This window comes from Plecotus auritus (assembly GCF_963455305.1).
Source record: "Plecotus auritus genome assembly, chromosome: 2".
NCBI lineage: Eukaryota > Metazoa > Chordata > Mammalia > Chiroptera > Vespertilionidae > Plecotus > Plecotus auritus.
Genome location: NC_137771.1, coordinates 184,336,649 through 184,355,750, shown reverse-complemented (window position 1 = coordinate 184,355,750; position 19,102 = coordinate 184,336,649). Strand labels below are relative to the sequence as shown.

The window sequence follows — 19,102 nt, the reverse complement described above, 5'->3', positions numbered from 1 at the left end:
AAACATTACAGGTAATCAAAATGGAATTCTACAAAATGTCCAAGTAACTCACAGGAAGGCAAAAAAGAAAGCAGAGAACCAAAAACAGGGAGAACTAACAGAAAATAAAAAATAAAATGACAAACTTAATTCCTAACTTATCAAAAATAAAATGACACACTCAATCCCTAACATATCATATTAATGTTCTAAATATATCAATTAAGAAACAGGTTGGCAGAGTGGCTTAATAAACAACTTATCCTATATAATAAAAGCCTAATATGCTAAGTGTCCAGTCAACCAGTCAGCCGTTCAACCAATCAAAGCATAATATGCTAATGATATGCTAAGGCCACTCAACCACTCGCTATGATGTGCACTGACCACTGGAGGCAGACAGTCGACTGGTTGACCAGTCACTATGACGTGCACTGACCACCAGGGGGCAGATGCTCCAACCAGTAGGTTAGCTTGCTGCTGGGGTCTGGCCGATCAGGACTGAGCGAGAGGGGCCAGACACGCCCTGGAGCTCTCCTGTGGTCCCTCCCCAGCTGGCCAACCTCCCACATCCCTCCCCAGCCCTGATCGTGCACCGGTAGGGTCCCTCGGCCTGGCCTGCACCCTCTTGCAATCTGGGTCCCCTTGGGGGACGTCGGAGAGCCCGTTTTGTCCCGATCCTGTAGGCCAGGCCGAGGGACCCCACTGGTGCACGAATTCATGCACCAGGCCTCTAGCCTATATAATAAAAGCCTAAGTGACCGTTATGGCAGAACGAACAGAATGACCAGTCGCTATGAACTGCCCCCAAGTGGTCAGTGGGGTTTCATGGCTGGAGAGCACAGGTGCCATGGAGGGAGCCTCTCCCGACGCCGCGGCATCAGGTGCAGTGGGCCGGGATGAACGCAAGAAGCGCCTGGCCCCAATCTGGGCTCCTCCCTGGTCGCCTGCCGCTTGGCACACTGCTACATTCCTCGGGGGATGTCCGACTGCCAGTTTAGGCAGTCGGACATCCCCTGACGGGTCCCGGACTGTGAGAAGGATGTCCTACTGCCGGGATCGGGCCTAGGCCGACAGCTGGACATCCCTCAAGGGGTCCTGGACTGCTAGAGGGTGCAGGCCAGGCTAAGGGATGCCCCCACTCCCCCCCTTCAACCCCGCAGTGCATGACTGGGCCTCTAGTGCTGTTATAAGAAACTCACTTCAAATTTCACAGTATAGACACTTTGAAAACAAAATGAGGGGGAAAGTATGTCATGCAAACATTAATAAAACGAAAGCAGGTGTGGCTATATTAGTATCAAATAAGGTAGAACTCAGAGCAAAGAAAATTATCATAAAGAGGAACATGGGATTATGACAAAAGAGTAAATTTAATGGATGACACAGCAATTCTAAATGTGTATGCACCAATCAACAGGAGCTACAAACCTATGTGAAGCAAAAACTGACACACTTAAAAAGAGAAATAAACAAATCCACAATTTAGTGGGAGACATCAACACTCCTCTTTCAACAACTGACAGAACACACAGAAAATAAGCAATGATGTAGAAGAACTGAACACAACCAATCAACAGAATCTAACAGATATTTACAGAATAATTCATCCAACAGCAGCAGAATACCCATTTTTTAAAAAGTATCCATGACACCTGGACCATATCCTGGGCCAATAAACAAACCTGAACAGTTTTAAAATAATACAAATTCTACAAAATGTGTTCTCTGACCACATGGAATCAAACTAGAAATCAATTAACAGAAAATTAACAGGAAAATCTCCAAACTAAACCACACTTCTAAATAATCCATGAATCAGAAAAATGTCTCAAGGGAAATCAAAGCATACATTGAACTCAATGAAAATAAAACATGTCAAAAGTATGGTACACAGCTAAAGCAATGCTGAGAGCTATTTTTATAGCAATAAATGCATACATGAGAAAAGAGAAAAAAATCTCAAATCAAAAATCTAAGCTCCCACACTCAAGAAGCAAAAAAAAAAAAAAAAAAAAAAAAAAAGGCAGCACAAAATAAAACCAAAGCAAGCAGAAGTTAGGACATAATAAAGATGAAAGTAAAAATCAATGAGATTGAAAACAGAAAAACAATAGAGAAAATAAATGAAAACAAAGAGCTTGTTCTTTGAAAAGGTCGATAAAATTGACAGACCTCTCACAAGACTGACAAAGAATAAAGAGAAAAGACACAAATTATAAGTGTGAGGAATGAAGCAGAGGATACCACTAAAGACCATGCAGACATCAAAAGTATAATTAGGGAATACTACAATCTCTACACACATAAATTTAACAACTTAGAATAAAATGGACCAATTCCTCAAAAATTACAAACTACCACAACTTATCGTAGTTATTTTAAAACTCCTAAAAAAGAAATCTCCAGACCTAGATGATTTAACTGGAGAATTTCACCAAATGTTTAAAAAAATTAATATCAATTGTAAACAATCTCTTCTAGAAAAGAGTAGAGGGAGGAAATCTTGCCAATTCATTGCACAAAGCTAGTAATAACCTGATACCAAAACCAGACAAAGAGAGTACAAAAAAAAACCCTATAGGCCAACACCCCTCATAAATATTGACATAAAAATCCTTAACAAGCTATTAGCAAATAAAACTCGGCAATGTTTAAAAATAATTATACACCATAACCCACTTGGCTTATTCCAGGGATGAAAAGTTGGATCAGTATTTGAAAATCAATCAATATAATCCACCATATTAACAGGCTAATGAGGAAAAATGCACACGATCATATCAACTGAAGCATCTGGCAAAGTTTAATACTCATTCAGAATTTTTTTTATTTTGAGAGTACATTTATTACAGCTGGGAACAGTGAAACAAGAAAGGACTTAGGACAGAAGCAGCAACAGGAGAGCGCCTACGTGGCGCTGCTTTGACTCACTGAGAAGTCAAAGAAAAGAGGGCCTTGGAAACATGTTCAGGGGGTTAGTCCTGGATGAGCTGTCACTGCCCATTGCTTCCCTGGTTGCAAGTCTGGTGGAGACCCTTAGAGTTTAGGTCCTAAACTTTAGGAGATGCATGCTGTGGGGGAAGGGAGGGAGGGAAAGGTGTAGGCATGCTCCCAGGAGGGAGAGTACACATCATTCATAATTTTTAAAAAAAACTTTCAGAAAATGAGAATAGAGAGAAATTTCCTCAGCTTGATAAAGAACACCTAGGAGAAACCTAATGCTAACATTATACTTAAAGATGAAAGATTTAATGTTTTCCTCCTAAGGATGAGGGGATAAGACAGATAGATATTTGTTCTCATCACTCTTATTCAACATAGTTCTGGAAATTATAGCCAGTACAATAAAGCAATAAAAAAGGGGGAATTGGAAGCAAAAAATAAAACTGTTTCTACTTGCAGATGAAATGGCTGTCTATGTAGACAATCCCAAAGAAAATATTTTTTAAACAAACTATTAGAACTATTAAATCAGTTCAGCAAGGTCACAGATGTAAGATAAACGTAAGAATAAATTATATTTTTATATACTAGCAATGAACACAAAGACACTAAAATTAAAAACTCAATCCCTCTGCAATCAGTCAAAAATGTAAATACTTATGTGTAACCCAAGCAAAACATATAGAGAACTTAGATGCTAAAAACTACATAACGCTGGTGAAAGAAATCAAAGATCTAAATAAATAGAGCATTAGTCCCTGTGCAACATATAGTAAAGATTAAACATAGCAAAACTGTTATACAGGTTTACCACAATTCCTATCAAATGACAGATTTAATCCCTAACTTATCAAAATCACAGCAGGATGTTTGTATATATAGACAAGATCATTCTATAATTCATATGGAGAGGCAAAGGCACAAGAATAGCTAAAACAATTTTGGAAAAGAGGAGAAAAGGGGGAAGAATCAGTCTACCCAATTTAAACTCATACTATCTATATATATATAAAAGCCAAGCTACCAGAACGACCAGAATGACCAGTCGCTAAGATGTGCAATGCAGCCAGCCAACCAGCCCAATGGGGATGGGGGTGGGGCTGGTCGGCCAACCTCCTGCGGCCCCTCCCCCTGGCCCACCAGCCCCAATGGCCCCCATCAGGGCAGGCCGGGCAGACCCCACCCTTGCACAAATTCATGCACCGGGTCTCTAGTATAGCTATAATAATCCACACTGTGTGTGGTATTGGCAGAGGAACAGACAAATAGCTCAAAAGAACAAAATAGAGAGCCAAGAAACAGAGCAACATAATATGGTTTTTGCCAAAAATGCAAAAGCAGTTCAAAGGAATAAAGACAGCCTTTTCAATAAATAGTGCTGAAGCAACATGAACATCCATGTGCAAAAAAAAAAAATGAACAATGATCTAAAATGGACACCTTTTTTTTTTTTTTTTAGTGATTTCAGAGAGGAAGGGAGAGGGAGAGAAAGATAGAAACATCAATGATGAGAGAGAATCATTGATTGGCTGCCTCCTACACACCCCCTATTGGGGATCGAGCCTGCAACCCAGGTATGTGCCCTTGACTGGAATAGAACCCAGGACCCTTCAGTCCACAGGCCGACACTCCATCCACTGAGCCAAACCAGATAGGGCATAAAATGCACAATTTATTAAAAATGAACTCAAAATGGATCATGGATCTAACTGTAAAACTTAAAAACACTTTTAAGAAGGAACACAGGATCTCAAGTTAGGCAAAAAGTTCTTAAAAGCATCAAAAGCAGCATCCATAAAAGAAAACAACGGATAAATCAGACTTCATCAAAATTTTAAAATTTTGATCTGCAAAAGATTCTGTATGTGGATGAAAAAACAAGCTACAGAACTAAGAAGATATTTGAAAATTACTCTTCTGACAAAGGATAAAGGACTGGTACCTAAATATATAAAAAAACCTCTCAAAACTTATCAGTAAAAAAAAGAGTTCAATAGAAAAGAATGAAAGAAGTCTCTCCCACAAATGGTGCTGGAACAACTTGTTATCTATGTGCAAAAGAAAAATCTAGACATAAGCCTTACACTCTTCAGAAGTTAATTCGAAATGGATCACAAACCTAAATGTAAAATGCAAAACTATAAAACTCCTAAAAGAAAACAAGAGAAAGCCTGGATCACCTTGAGTATGGTGATCCTTTTTAGATACAGTACTAAAGATATGATCCATGAATGAAATAATTAATAAGCTGAACTTCATTAAAATGTAAAACTCCTGTTCTGTGAAAAAAAAAAAAAAATCAAAATAATTAGAAGACCAGTCATTCACTGGGAGAAAATATTTGAAAAAGACACATTTGATAAAGGACTATTTTCCAAAATACATAAAGAACTCTTAAAACTCAATAATTAAGAAGACAACCTAATATTAAGAATGGGCCAAAGACCTTAACAGACATCTCACCAAAGAAGATATACAGATGACAAATAAGCACATGAAAAGGTACTCCAAAAAACATATGTCATCAGGGAAATGCAAATTAAAGTAACAAGCTATCACTACACACCAATGAGAATGGCCGAAATCTGGAACACTGGCAATACCAAATGCTGGCCAGGAGCAACATGAAGTCTCATACATTGTTGGTGGGAATACAAAATGGCACGGTCAGTTTGGAAGTCATTCTGGGTAAGGCAAAACTATGAGGACAAAAAAAAAAAAAATCAGTGGTTTCCTGTAAGGGAAGGTTGAGAGGGAGGAGGGAGATCAATAGGCAGAGCACAGAGGACTTTTAGGGCAGTGAAAATACTCTGTATCAGCGGTCACCAACCTTTTGGACTCACGGACCACCAGTGGTTCGCGGACCACTGGTTGGTGACCACTGCTCCAAAGGTTTCCTTAAACCAGCGATTGCCAACCTTTCAGACCTCGCAGACCACCAGTGGTCCATGGCGACTGCTGCTCTGTATGATATAATGATAGATATATGTCACAATACATTTGTCCAAATCCATAGGATGTCCAGTTCAAGAGGATATTCACTCAGTGTCAAAGTATCACCCTACAGATTACTTGTTAAAATAAAAACTAATTTTTAAAAAAGAAGTAACAAAGGGGGAAGGGTATCGTTATAATGCACAGATTTGGCAGTTATCACTTTAGCACTGGCCATAATGAAATAACCTGTGATGCTCTGAGAGGGATACAATGTCTACTATGTGATAACTCAAACAAAATAATGTTTAACCTGAATCTAATCATGATGAAAGAAACAATTAGTAAAATATAGTGCAATCCAGACAGTTAACCTGGACTCTTCAAAAATTTAATGTCATCCCCCAGAATGTGTGATTATCTATATATATAAAAGCCTAAGCAACCGGTCGACTAATGGACCGCTCAACCGCTCAACTGCTCAACCGGTAGCTATGATGTGCACTGACCACCAGGGGGCAGACGCTCAATGCAGGAGCTGACCCCTGGTGGTCAGTATGCTCCTACAGCGGGAGTGCCTCTTAGCTGACCAACGGGCGCCAGATGCCTGGCTCATGGCTGGCGAGCACTGTTGTGGTGGTGTGAGCCTCTCCCACGGACACACACCCTGCCCCCATCTGGGCCAGGACCATGGTGGTGGCAGGCGCAGCGGAGCTGGGATGAGGGGGAGCGGCACCCAGCCTGGGCTCGGGCTCCTCCCTGGCCGCCTACCGCTTCGCGCACTACTACATCCCTCGGGGGATGTAGGGCTGCCTGTTTCAGCCAATCCCCTCAGGCCAAGCCGAGGGACCCCACCAGTGCACGAATCCTTGCACCAGGCCTCTAGTTCTAGAAAATTTAAGAAGGTTAAGGTGATAGTAATAATGAAATGTGATGTATGACTCTTGATTGGGCCCTGGATTGAGGGAGGGAAAAAAGCCAGCTATAAAAGTCATTTTTTGACAAATAAGCATTATTAGATATTATTACTAAATTAGTGTTATCTTAGGTGTGATTAGCATTGTTATATAGGAAAATGTCTTCATTCTCAAGAGAGGAATGCTAGAATATTTAGATATGAAGTGTCATGATGTCTGCAACTTACTTTTTAAATAGTTTAGGGGGGAAAGTGTGTGAGTGTGTGTGTGTGTGTGTGTGTGTGTGTGTAGACAGAAAAAGATAAATCAATGAATCTAACAGAATTTTCCACAAAATATCAAACTATTACATTATTGGTGTTTTTATTTCACCAAAAGTCTGTTAAAATGAGATACAGAGTAAAAACATATCTGTATTACACCCAAACATCTAGTTTTAAATGGACAAATAAGCACTAGGGAGGGTAAAGCAGCAGTCGCCGACCAGTGGTCCATGAGGCCAAAAGGTTGGCGACCGCTGGGTTAAAGAACTGTCTGAATAAACTGTTTTGGGACATTGTGCGAGACAGCTGGAAGGATTTATTAGACATTGTTGGCACTCCAGATATTGCATATTTCTGGCAGTGTGCCTGCTGAATACTGTTAAATATCAGAAAAGTTAAGACCAAACCAACAAGAATGGGAGAAGCACAAAACAAGAATTTTGTGAATTTGAGTATAGTAACTTGCAAAAGCTATAATTCAGTCTACTGTGTCCAGCATTCTAAGAGTCAGGGCCCCTCTATTAACTAGCACTTTTGCCATTTTTCTATACAAGAACAGAATTCCAAATGATGGCCAAGTATCACCACAAGATCCTGACAGGATTTCTTTTTTAAAAAATATATTTTTTATTGATTTCAGAGAGGAAAGGAGAGGGAGAGAGAAACACTATGATGAGAGAGGATCATTGATCAGCTGCCTCCTGCACTTCAACATTGGGATCAAGCCCGAAACTCAGGCATGTGCCTGACAGGGAATTGAACTGTAACCTCCTGCCTGGTTCATGGGTTGACATTCAACCACTGAGCCACACCAGTCGGGCTTAACAAGACTTCTTAATCATTAAAGTTAACTATGTTCCGTTTCACTTAAATATGTTGCAAGTTCTGGAATATTCTGATCCTTTAAAATCTTTGATATCATATATATCAAATCTGTTGACCCATATTTGATATATATGATAGCATTCTATTAACTGGTATATCTGATTAACCAAACTATGCACTGTTTAATAATAGTGGAAAACAGGATCGAGTAGGGGCGCGGGTATTGGAGTACAATATAAGATTTCATGACAAAAAGTAGATATTCATCACAGAGTAACTTTTACAAAATAGACTTTCCAACAATGAAGGCATTTAAAAAATCAACAATTTCTAAATGTAATATTTAAAATATATATTTTATGATTTTTGTTATTTTTGAGTATTTAATTGAATAAGTGAGTATGGTCACAAAGTGAATTCCAGATGAAACAGGACATCTGTGGAAGGGGGAAGAAGCTGGGGTCAGGATCTTTGACAATCATCACACTATGAGGCTGGTACTATTATCACCATATTGAAAATAAGGAAAGTGATACCCTACCTGATGTGGCTCAGTTGGTTGGAGCGTTGTCCAGTGCACTGGAAGGTCTCCCCCTTCCTCCCTTTCTAAGATTAATTTTTAAAATAAAATTAAAATTAAAAAAAAGTTTAAAGTGAGGAAACTGAAAGGCAGAGATTAACTTCCCCCAAACCACATAATTAGTAAGTGGGCAGAGCCAGGATTCAAACACAAAGTCCCACTCCACAGCCTGCCCTCAGGATCTAGTGTTTCCATTGCCTGTTTTTTTGAGGATGGGTTGGTGCTACCCTTTACTGAAGATCTGCTCTAAGTACTTTGTGTCATTTAATCTTCACAACAACCCTGTGAAGCAGGATTTTTATTTCTATTTTTCAGAAGAGAACAGCAAAGCTGAGAGAGGCTGAGCAATCTGTCCTAAGTTACAGTCCCAGTAAATGGAATAACTGGAATTCAAAACCAGGTGTGTCTCATTCCACAGCTCTTGTCCTTTCTAGGACTACACTCTGTTTTCCATATTCTGTGTATAAACCATTCCTTATTTTTTAAGAAAGCAAATCTACTATACAGCTTTTGGCTGTTACGCATGTGTTCCTATATTTGTTTGGGTAATTAATAAAACAATTTCTATGAAAACATTCTTTCTTGTAATTAATGAAATTTTACAATATGATAGAATAAACAAAGTGAGGGTTTTGTAATGTAGGAAATTATCATAGAAAGGCCCTCAAAAACTATCTAGTTCAAATCCCTAGGTTCAACAGGCTTGGAAGCCAGTAATAATTAATGGTATGTATGAAAATCTAACCAAAAAAAGGACTTGCACCAGTTAGAGATCAGTTGAAGAAACAACATGATTGAGGCTTCATATTATACAAATACATTATTAAATGTTTTTTTAAAGCACAGTTTTATCGAGTTCTCAACCACTCCAAAAATGTCCATAATGCATATAGTTGCCCTTCTCTTAAAATAAAAAACCATTCTCATTTTACATATTTACTTAAATCCTCCTTGTTCCAAAAAGAATTTAAAAGAGCTGAAATTATCCTCACTGAACCTTAAGTGGAACCAAGAAAACCCAGAGTCCTGGTTGCCAGTTGTAAGATTCTGATGCCCATTTACCATATGGGGCCAGAGTTACAACATGTGACCTTCAGCAACTTTCCTAATCTAAGAGAGAGAGAGAGAGAGAGAGAGAGAGAGAGAGAGAATATAACAGTACCTGCTTCACAAGGTTGTTGTGAGGTTTCAACAAGCTGACACAAGCATGATTACAACTGTGTCCACATACAAGCATTCTGTGTTATTTATTACTAGAGGCCCGGTGCATGAAAATTCATGCACTGGAGGGGGGGTCCCTCTCACAGCCCGGGAGCCCTCAGGGGCGGGAGGTGACCCAGCGATCAGGGTAAGGCGACGCCCCCATCACACCTCTACTGCTGCCACTCCGGCAGCGCAAGCCTCGGCTGGCCCTGGTTACCTGAGCCTCGGGTGGCCCTGGTGGCTGGGCAGCCACCATCCAAGGCTTGCCTGCACCTCGGATCAGCCCTGGGTGGCTGGGTAGCCAACATCTGAGGCTTGCCTGCGCCTCGGGCCAGCCCTGGGGGGCTGAGGGGACTGAGGGACTCTGGAGGCGGGTGGGCCCGGCCTTGCGGCGCACCTGCCACCCCAGTGGGGCTGAGGGGACTGGGTGCTGCCATCTTTGAGGGTGTGGCAGTCAATTAGTATATTCCCTCCTTATTGGCTGTGGGCGCTGCCATCTTTGAAGGCGGGGCAGTCAAGTAGCATATTCCCTCTTTATTAGACAGGATTGTTGAAGTTGATGTATGTCCACCATTGAAGTACCACTTGGATGGGAAAACACCCATATCAGTTTTCTCTATCTTTGGAAAAGCTTAAGGAAACACTCAACTTGATCTCACACTTGTCCTCTTAACATCTGTATCCACTTCCTTTAACCACCACACATGGTAAGAACCCTCATTCTTTTTTGTTTTTAAGTGATTTTAGAGAGAGAGGAAGGGAGTGAGAAAGAAACATCTATGTGAGAGAGAAACATCCATCAGTTGCCTTCCGTACACATTCTATCTGGGGACCGAACCCACAAACTAGATGCAGAATGTGCCCTGATTGAGAATTAAACCTGCAACCTTTCTGGTGCATGGGATGACACTCCAACCAACTGAGCCACCTGGCCAGGACCAGATTCCTCATTCTTAAAAAAAAAAAAAAAAAAAAAAAAAGCTTCAGCTGATTCCTCCATCCCATCAAACTACCATTCTATTTCCCCCCTAATTTTCATTGTCAAACTTCTTCAATATATTTTCTGTAGCCGAAACCGGTTTGGCTCAGTGGATAGAGCGTCGGCCTGCGGACTGAAGGGTCCCGGGTTCGATTCCGGTCAAGGGCATGTACCTTGGTTGCGGGCACATCCCCAGTGGGAGGTGTGCAGGAGGCAGCTGATCGATGTTTCTCTCTCATCGATGTTTCTAGCTTTCTATCCCTCTCCTTTCCTCTCTGTAAAATATCAATAAAATATATTAAAAAAAAAAGAGCATATTATTTAAAAAATATATATATATATTTTCTGTAGCTATTGTTATTGATGATTGAGATGTCCCTTAGAAAAACGAGCCGGCATTACCCTAGCGAGGTCAGAACTTTATTTTCTGAGCCATGTAGAAGCAGGAAAACAGAACAAATAGAGTAACATAAAAACCACAATGCTAATATACTAACTAACGAAGCGTATATTTGGCCTAAGGTCCCAACAGTTAAATTCTCTAATCAGCTCCCTCTCTCCCTATAGAAAATCTATAAACAGAAAGCCAAATTATAACTAAACATTTGCTGGGATAGTCCAGACATTTAAGCCTCTGGGCAGTGTACCACCTTCTCTGAACAGTCCCAAAAAATCATTTCCAAATACTGCTTCTCCAATTCCTATTTTTCTATATTTCCATGCTGCCCATCCACCTTCTGCTGTGGGCCTTTCTTTAGATATGTTAATATCATCTATTAAGCTACATACATCAAGTCCTATTCTTCCTGTTTTCAACCTGAAAGAGACAGACATCTTTTAAGGTGTCTTCTACAGAAAACTGAGCTCATCTATTATGTGATTTTTATTAAGTCAATTCTGAGTTCTGCAGATGGTGCCTACATCACACCACAAACACTCCTCCACCCCACCCACCCCATCACCTTCTAATCACCTCATCTTCTTTAACTCTTAACTTGAATTTCATTCTCCACCCCATAAAGAATGAGAGTTCTCATTCTTTTGTATTTCATTACTGAAATTGATACAATTTTCCACTCATTTCTTAAAAACTTTCTCCATTATTGGCTGTAACAGAGCAAAAAAACTGCTGATTTTGCTCATTAATTTTAAATTGCTCTATAGTACCCATGGTGGTTAAGAATCCTAGTCCCTGAAACAGACAGGCCTGGACCCAAATCCAGACTCTACTTCCTCCTAGCTATATGCTCCTGGGAAAGGCATTTAACTTTTCTAAGCCTTTTTCCTCAACTGTTAAATGGACATAATGACATAATTGTCTATTAAGTGCTTAACATAATAAGCTTATTCTGGTGCAAAGCAACCACTCAATAAATACTATTATCCTTGTGTCCTAATTCTCAGCTCCTGGCATTCTATTCCTCCTATTCCCATCTTGAAAAATTCACTGTCTTAAATAGCTTTGACTAACACTGCAATTAAGTATATTTCTGACGTTGGTGTTGCAGGACTAAACCTTTCTTACCCTACTTCAGTAATAAAATGACTATGGTATATTTCACCGATATCTAAGAAATAAGTGACCTGCTTAAAACTGATTTCATCTTCATACTCTTTCTTAAAATATTCATTTTCCTTGGCTTCTGCAGTATGATACTTTTCAGATTTTTCTTCTCTGGCCATCTCTTCTTAGACTCTACTGCCAGCTCATCCTCCTATAGCCAGACTCTGAATGTTAGTGCTGTAAATGGAAAGCTAAGTATTTTCTTCATTTCTTATACTACAGTCTCTCCCTTGGTGGATTTCATGCTTCCTCAAGGCTAAAGCTGCAATCTATAAATAGGTAAATGACTTCCATATTACCTCTGGTGCAGATCTCGCCTCTTGAGTTCTAGACCACTATAGCCAACTGCCTACTGACATCACCATGTGATGACAAGGCAAGTTAAACTCAATAGATCCAAAACTAGATCCATGGTCTTCCTGAATTTATGATCCAAACTGGATTCAGGATTCAGGATCAACAGACCTAGTTCTTCTCCAGTATTTTGTTGTTAGTGCATAAATGTCACCACCATCCAACCAAGGTGCATAACACAGAATTCTACAAGTCCTTTATAGCCTTCCTCCCCCCTCCAAATCTAATCTATTCCATTATATGGATCTTGATGCATGAATTTCAATCTATTTTTTTACACTAATACCAAAATAGTATCCTTTGCTAGTTTCATTCCCCTACTATCCATGTTATCACTATGATAGCAAGGTCTCTATAAAATGAAATTCCTGATTTCCCCACCTTTCCTGTTTATAACCTTGACTCACATCTCAACAATCCAATTTCTTTTTCCTAGACAGTAAATATTCTATCCACTCCGGCCACAAAAATCTACTTTACAATATCTGCATATGACTTATTCTCTCCCATCCCTCTTCATTGACCAAGCCATGTCTTTTTCTCTCTCAAAACTCCTCTTTGGCCTGGCTGGGCGCAGTGTGACTTAGTGGTTGAGCATCAACCCATGAACCAGGAGGTCCCTGTGTCAATTCCCGGTCAGGGCACATGCGTGGATGTTGAGCCTGGTCCCCAGTGGGGGGTGTGCAGGAGGCAGCTGATCAATGATTCTCTCTCATCATTTAGTTGCTCTCTTTCCCTCTCCCTTCCTCTCTCTGAAATCAATTTTTTAAAAAAACATATATTAAAAAAATTCCTCTTGGAATCCTTCACTGATTAATTCAACACAATACCACTCCTTAGAAGGGAAAAAATAAAGTTACAGATTCAGAGCCAATAATCTATCTTTGACAGTGACCGACAGAGCACATTACAGTTTTTCCTTCCAGACATGGTCCTTAAAAATCTGTTATTATCCAAATACACGAATGATTTCCTTTAATCATACATTAAGCACTGAATCTATAAATATATACCGAATCTATAAATTTATGTTTTTTATGAACTCGTATATTTTCAGCCTTTTCTGTTTCATACGTTTATGAATTTCACAAGTTTAACATCGACCATATAAAACTACTAGTAAACTTCCTTTATTTGTTCTGAATTTCCTAAGCATCAAGGTAATCTTCTCATTTCAGCATTTTCTGATTTTGTGAACAAGCTGATAAGTTTTCTCACCCATATCATTTGTGATTTAAAAGGAATACAAAAATAAATACAGCATGAATTATGCCCTTATAGTCTGCTTAAAGGGTGAGATCCAGCTGTATTCATATTTGTATTCCTAATGTCCATAGCAATGTCTCCCAAAGAGAAGGTGCTCAATACATGTTCAACAGAATTAAGGAATTCTGCATAGGACTGATGTAATGTTTGTGAATGCCAAAAAGAAAATAGAACTTCTACTTCTTCTCAAGAAAAATTATATTTGGGTAAAAAAAAAAAGGGGGCGGGGGTAGGAGGATTGATGCCCTGCCCAGCACAGGTGAGGAGATTGTAATGTAGTATCTTGATGCTTTAAATGAAACAAAGTGCACTGTGAATGGGATCACTGAATCACTGCCAGTGAAAAAAGCATGGAAACTCAGAGGGTTGCCAAAGACTGAAAAAGAGCAAATAAACGTAGGTCTCTCTCTCTCTCTCTCTCCCTCTCTCTCTCCCTCTCTCTCTCTCTCTCTCTCTAATGGGAAGAACTGCCAACAACAATCCAAGTATACTTGACATCAATCTTTTTCTAAATTCAGTTTATTGACTTAAAAAATAGCTTCCAGCCCTAACCGGTTGGCTCAGAACCTGCGGACTGAAAGGTCCCGGGTTCGATTCCGGTCAAGGGCATGAACCTTGGTTGCGGGCATATCCCCAGTAGGAGGTGTGCAGGAGGGCAGCTGATCGATGTTTCTAACTCTCTATCCTTCTCCCTTCCTCTCTGTAAAAAATCAATAAAATATATATTTTTAAAAATAGCTTCCAGTCACTTAGCAAAGAAAGTGGTAAGCATTTGTGGAACCAACCTGAATTATACTAATCTAATTTCCTTTCATTTTTTAAGAGTTGTTTATAGATAGACCATACATCAAAAAGCAGTAAAAATGGTGTGTAGGTTGGATTTCAAGGTATTTGACCAGGTTCTTATTATACCCATACGGATAAGATAAACATAAGATGGCTAACAGTACAACTATGTAGCTAGACAATTGTTTGAATGAACATAACAAGTGCTCGTTAATGAACTGCTCTCCACCTGAAGGGCAGATCTACTGACAAGCTTCAGGACTCAATCTGTGGCCTTCTCCTGTTCAACAATTTTATCAATAACTTGAATGAGTATGTAGAAGATTACAATACTACTGTTGGCATCCAATGTGCAGTTGACATGAAACTACAGGGCTCATAATATATATTTTGAAAAGAGCCAGGATCTAAAAACACAATGATAAGCCAGAAAAATGGGCTCACTCTAAATAAAACGAAATCTAATAGGGAAAAATACCTAAGGGGTCAATTAATACCTGTGTCCAAACACGTACCTACAACTGTGAAATGGGCAAGTGCTGTGATTTAATCGCCACATATGTAAAACAAACAAACAAACAATGGTTTAGCTGACCGCAAGTTTTAGTTCAATCTGAGGGCAGCAAGCTCCATAGGATGTGGATATCAGAAAGGCTAATGTGATGCATGTTGCAGCAGTAGTAGTATCTCAAGCATGGGAGACAGGAGTCCTGCTCACCTCTGGACCGATCAGACCACAACTGGATAGTGTGTGCCTTTCTAGGGGTCACAGTCTTCAAAGGATCTTAACCTTATTGGCACATATTCAGAACAGAACCATCAGGATGCTTATGAGCCTAGACACTACTCCATAAAAGGAAAGACAGAAGGAAACAGAGATTTATACACAGGACAAAACGATGCCTTCAGAAGAAAACGATGGCTACCTTCATTCAGTCATTCAACAAACATGAATTTCAAACCGATTTCAGTACAGACATTTATGACAGTGGCTTGGGATACAGAGAGAAAACAGTCTATGCCAGTGATAAATTCATGTGTGTGTATCTAAAGAGCTGAAACAACCATGCTCTAAAAAAGGATTGGATTGCTCTGTATGATTTCATAAGGTAGAAACAGGAGCAATGGAAGGAAGTTAGAAAGTAACCAACTTCAGCTCCATATAAGGAAGAGTAGTATTCTAAGAGTCACAGCTCTCTAATGAAGGAAGCCGCCGCCTGAGAAGACTACAAGCTTCTGATCACTAATGGTGCACTTAGAAGGGAGAATGCTGAAATAAGACAAGCGCTGAACTGGGCGTCTTTGACGTTTCCCACATTCTGCACTACCATTCCACACTTCCCCAGGGAAACGGACTCTCGCCAGATTCATCCCACTTGTGTACTTCAGCATCACTGATTTCCTACAGTTGCTACTTCCAACTTTGTACCCTGTCCCACACTAAAGCGATGCTTTATAATTGGGAATGGATCTGAGAGCAATAGGAAGAATGAGATATAGGAAGAAACGTACCCATCAGAACACGGAACACAAAAAAATCAATACTGTTCAATAAATGTAAGACTGTATTACTGTAAAACAAATGTAAGAAGTATCTGTCCTTTAAGTCACAAACTCATTAAAAATATTCCATTTTGTTCAATTAATGTAAATAAAGGATTTATTATCTACTCCATCTCTTGTTGGGAGCCATTTTTTGCTAACCAACAAGGAAAAATTTTTAACTTAAGATCACCTCAAGAATTTGTGTCTTAAATAAGCATTCCAAAACCCTCTATTATTAAGGTTATGTAGAAACTAAGTTTGCAATATATTTCTAATAAGAAATGATTCATCGAGGATAGCAGGACAAATACCATAAACTAATCAAATTGTGACATTCTAATTAAATGACTACTTAAGTTTAATACGTTTTCAAAACCCCATGCAGGATAAACATAGAGAAAAGGCCTAGATCATTTAGTCCTGGCTTTTATAAATTGGTAAGATTATTTAAGATTACTTTTATTCATTTTACTTTGAAATTTTAAAACAGTCTCATACATTGGCTCTATATGCTGCAGCTGGCTATTTAAGGAGTTCACCCTTCTAAACTGTTAATATTAACTTCTTGGAACCATTCCCTCACACTGTAGCGCTTTCTCAGCTGGATGCAATAAATGCGCTACAATTCGATTTCCAAAGGCTCTTTCTTTTAACGAACTACCCGGAAAGACCAAAGTGAGAAAGAAAGAGAGGCATCTTTAACCGCTAGTCTTGAAAAAAGCCTTCCTCTCCGGTTGCCATCAACTCCGAAGGCTCTCAACCATTTCTCAACACACTGCCTGGTCGTTTCGGTTTAAAAACAGAAAAATAGCTTCCAGTTTTCCCGGGACGGGGAGATCCCCTTTTGCAGAAGTGGCTAAAGCTAGGCTCCCCACGGGGGATTTCAGCTCGTTGCCACGGCAGCGCCAACCGGAGTCGCCCAGCTGAGGGCAGCTGCCGCCCGCCGGGAGCCCGGGGCGGCCCCAGCCTGCGGCAGAGCAGCCGGCCAAGCCCAGACCCCCGCGGCCTCAGCCCCAGCCCCAGCCCCGACCCCGGACGGCCCCGCGCACGCCAGGACCGCGGCGCGAGGCGGGAAGACGCGCCGGACTTACAGTGACACCATCCTAGGTGACAGCACCAGTGCAGCTTGAAGCACTTGCCGTGGCTGTGCGTGGCACAGATGGAGAGCCCGTCGCACGGCTGGAAGTCGGGTCTGCGGGCGGCGCAACTCCGCGCCAAGGCCTGAGCCTCGTCCACTTTCTCGCTCTTCCAACCCCGCTCAGGCGCCGCTGCCGCCGCACTCATTTCCTCTCCCTCCGCGAAGCCGAGACCGAGAGCCCGGGAGCAGCGGCGTCTGGGCGGACAGCGAGCCGAGTCGGCTGCAGCGCGGGAGGACGCGGCGCGGGCCGGGAATCACGCCAGCGCGCGGCGGCGGCGGGAGCGCGGCGGTCCCAGCTCGCCGAGGAGCCGCCCCGGGCTCTGCGACCGGGGGCTGGGCCTGCCGCCGCCTCCCACCCGCCCTCCCTCCCTCCGCCGCGGCGCGCCCCACGCGCACGCGCACACACGCGCGCCGTCCAGGGGGCACGCCGCGCAAGCCCAGCCTCCTCACACACACCCCGCGCGGGGGCGCGGGGGCGCGCCCGCGCCCTCCAGTTGCAGCGAGTCCCCGCCACACACCCACTGCTTCCTCGGAGACCAACCCCAATCGATGGAGGACCGTTATAAATACACACACGCCTTGGCGGCTTGGTTTCCACACGCACGCCAGTTTACACGCACACTTCCCACGCACACTTCCCTTCGATCTGGGTCATCTCGAGGACTGACACCCACACCCCACGGAGGGTTGCGCGCACCGAGGACACGCCCATCCGTACTCTCAGTGGGCTGATCCCTGCGCATCTGCGAGCGAGGTTCTCACATACACACACAGCCTCTCCACACGCGCGCCTCACATTTCCCACGTACACACCTCCCAGGGTGTCTGGGCACAACCCCTCAGAGGCGCGTGCACCTTCCCACACCCACGCACTCCCCGAGGACCTGACTCCGGCCCTGTGCACAGCCCCTCCTGCCCATAAAGCCGCCAGTCCCCGCCCCCACGCGGGAAACTCCAGCCCGGCACCGCGCCTGGCACCCGCCTGCAATACACGGGTTCACCCGCCTAAGGCTGTAATCCAGGCCTTGCTGAGTGGAAAAGTAACCAAGCTGGATGCCTGTGATGCTGTGGAGTGTGTGTATGTGTTGCATGTGTGGTGCACAGGACTGGAATGTAAAATGTGTGTGTGTAGTTTGGTGTGGATGTGATGTGTGTGGATGTATGATTTTTGCATGGAGTTTGTGTGGTGGGCATGTGCGTAGTTGGATGGGTTGTTAAATGGATACATGGTACACGGGGTGTGGGTGTGGGTATGTGTGTGTTGTGTGTGGTGCATGTGACTTATGTGGAGTGTGTGTGATGAGGTGTGTGTATACATGTGTTTGTGGCATGGATGTATATGACGAATGTGGAGTGTGGGTGGTGGGTATGTGTGTGTAGTAGAGTGTATGTGGTATGTATAGGATGTGCATAGTTGCATATGTGTGTATTCGTGTGTACATGGTGTGTGGGTAGATATGGTGTGTAATATGTGTGTGGCTGTGTGGTGCGTGTTCCTGGCACATCAGGTGTATGCCTGGTGTATGGGGTGGAGGTTAGTGTGTGTGGTACATGTGGGTGTTGGCCTTGGGCTCTGTGTGTGCCTTTTTGCATGTTAAGGCCCGCCCTCGCCAGCGGGTGTGACTGGCTGGATGGTAGCTGCAGCTCCCCCATACAATCAGCTTGCCTTCTTCCCTCCTGGGGACAGGCTGCTCCAAATAGATTTTCTATGCCAGTCTGGCCTGTGAGAACCCACCCCGGGCTGAATTCAGTGAAGAGAAAACAAACCATTTGCTCCCGGGGAGCACGGTTGGGAATTAGTGTTTCCCTGAAACAAAGCCAAA

The 19,102-nt window shown here is 42.1% G+C and overlaps 1 protein-coding gene across 1 annotated transcript in view; it reads right to left on the bottom strand.

The window, feature by feature from the left end:
* LOC308242346 (UPF0524 protein C3orf70 homolog) overlaps nt 1-17,643 on the bottom strand; it is an 80,122-nt gene extending 62,479 nt beyond the window's left edge. The window contains exon 1 of the mRNA XM_080656458.1: nt 17,233-17,643. Coding sequence (XP_080512584.1) covers nt 17,233-17,425 — 193 coding nt within the window. The 5' untranslated portion in view covers nt 17,426-17,643. The remainder of the gene's footprint in view (nt 1-17,232) is intronic.
* Between the last annotated feature and the right edge of the window lie 1,459 nt (nt 17,644-19,102).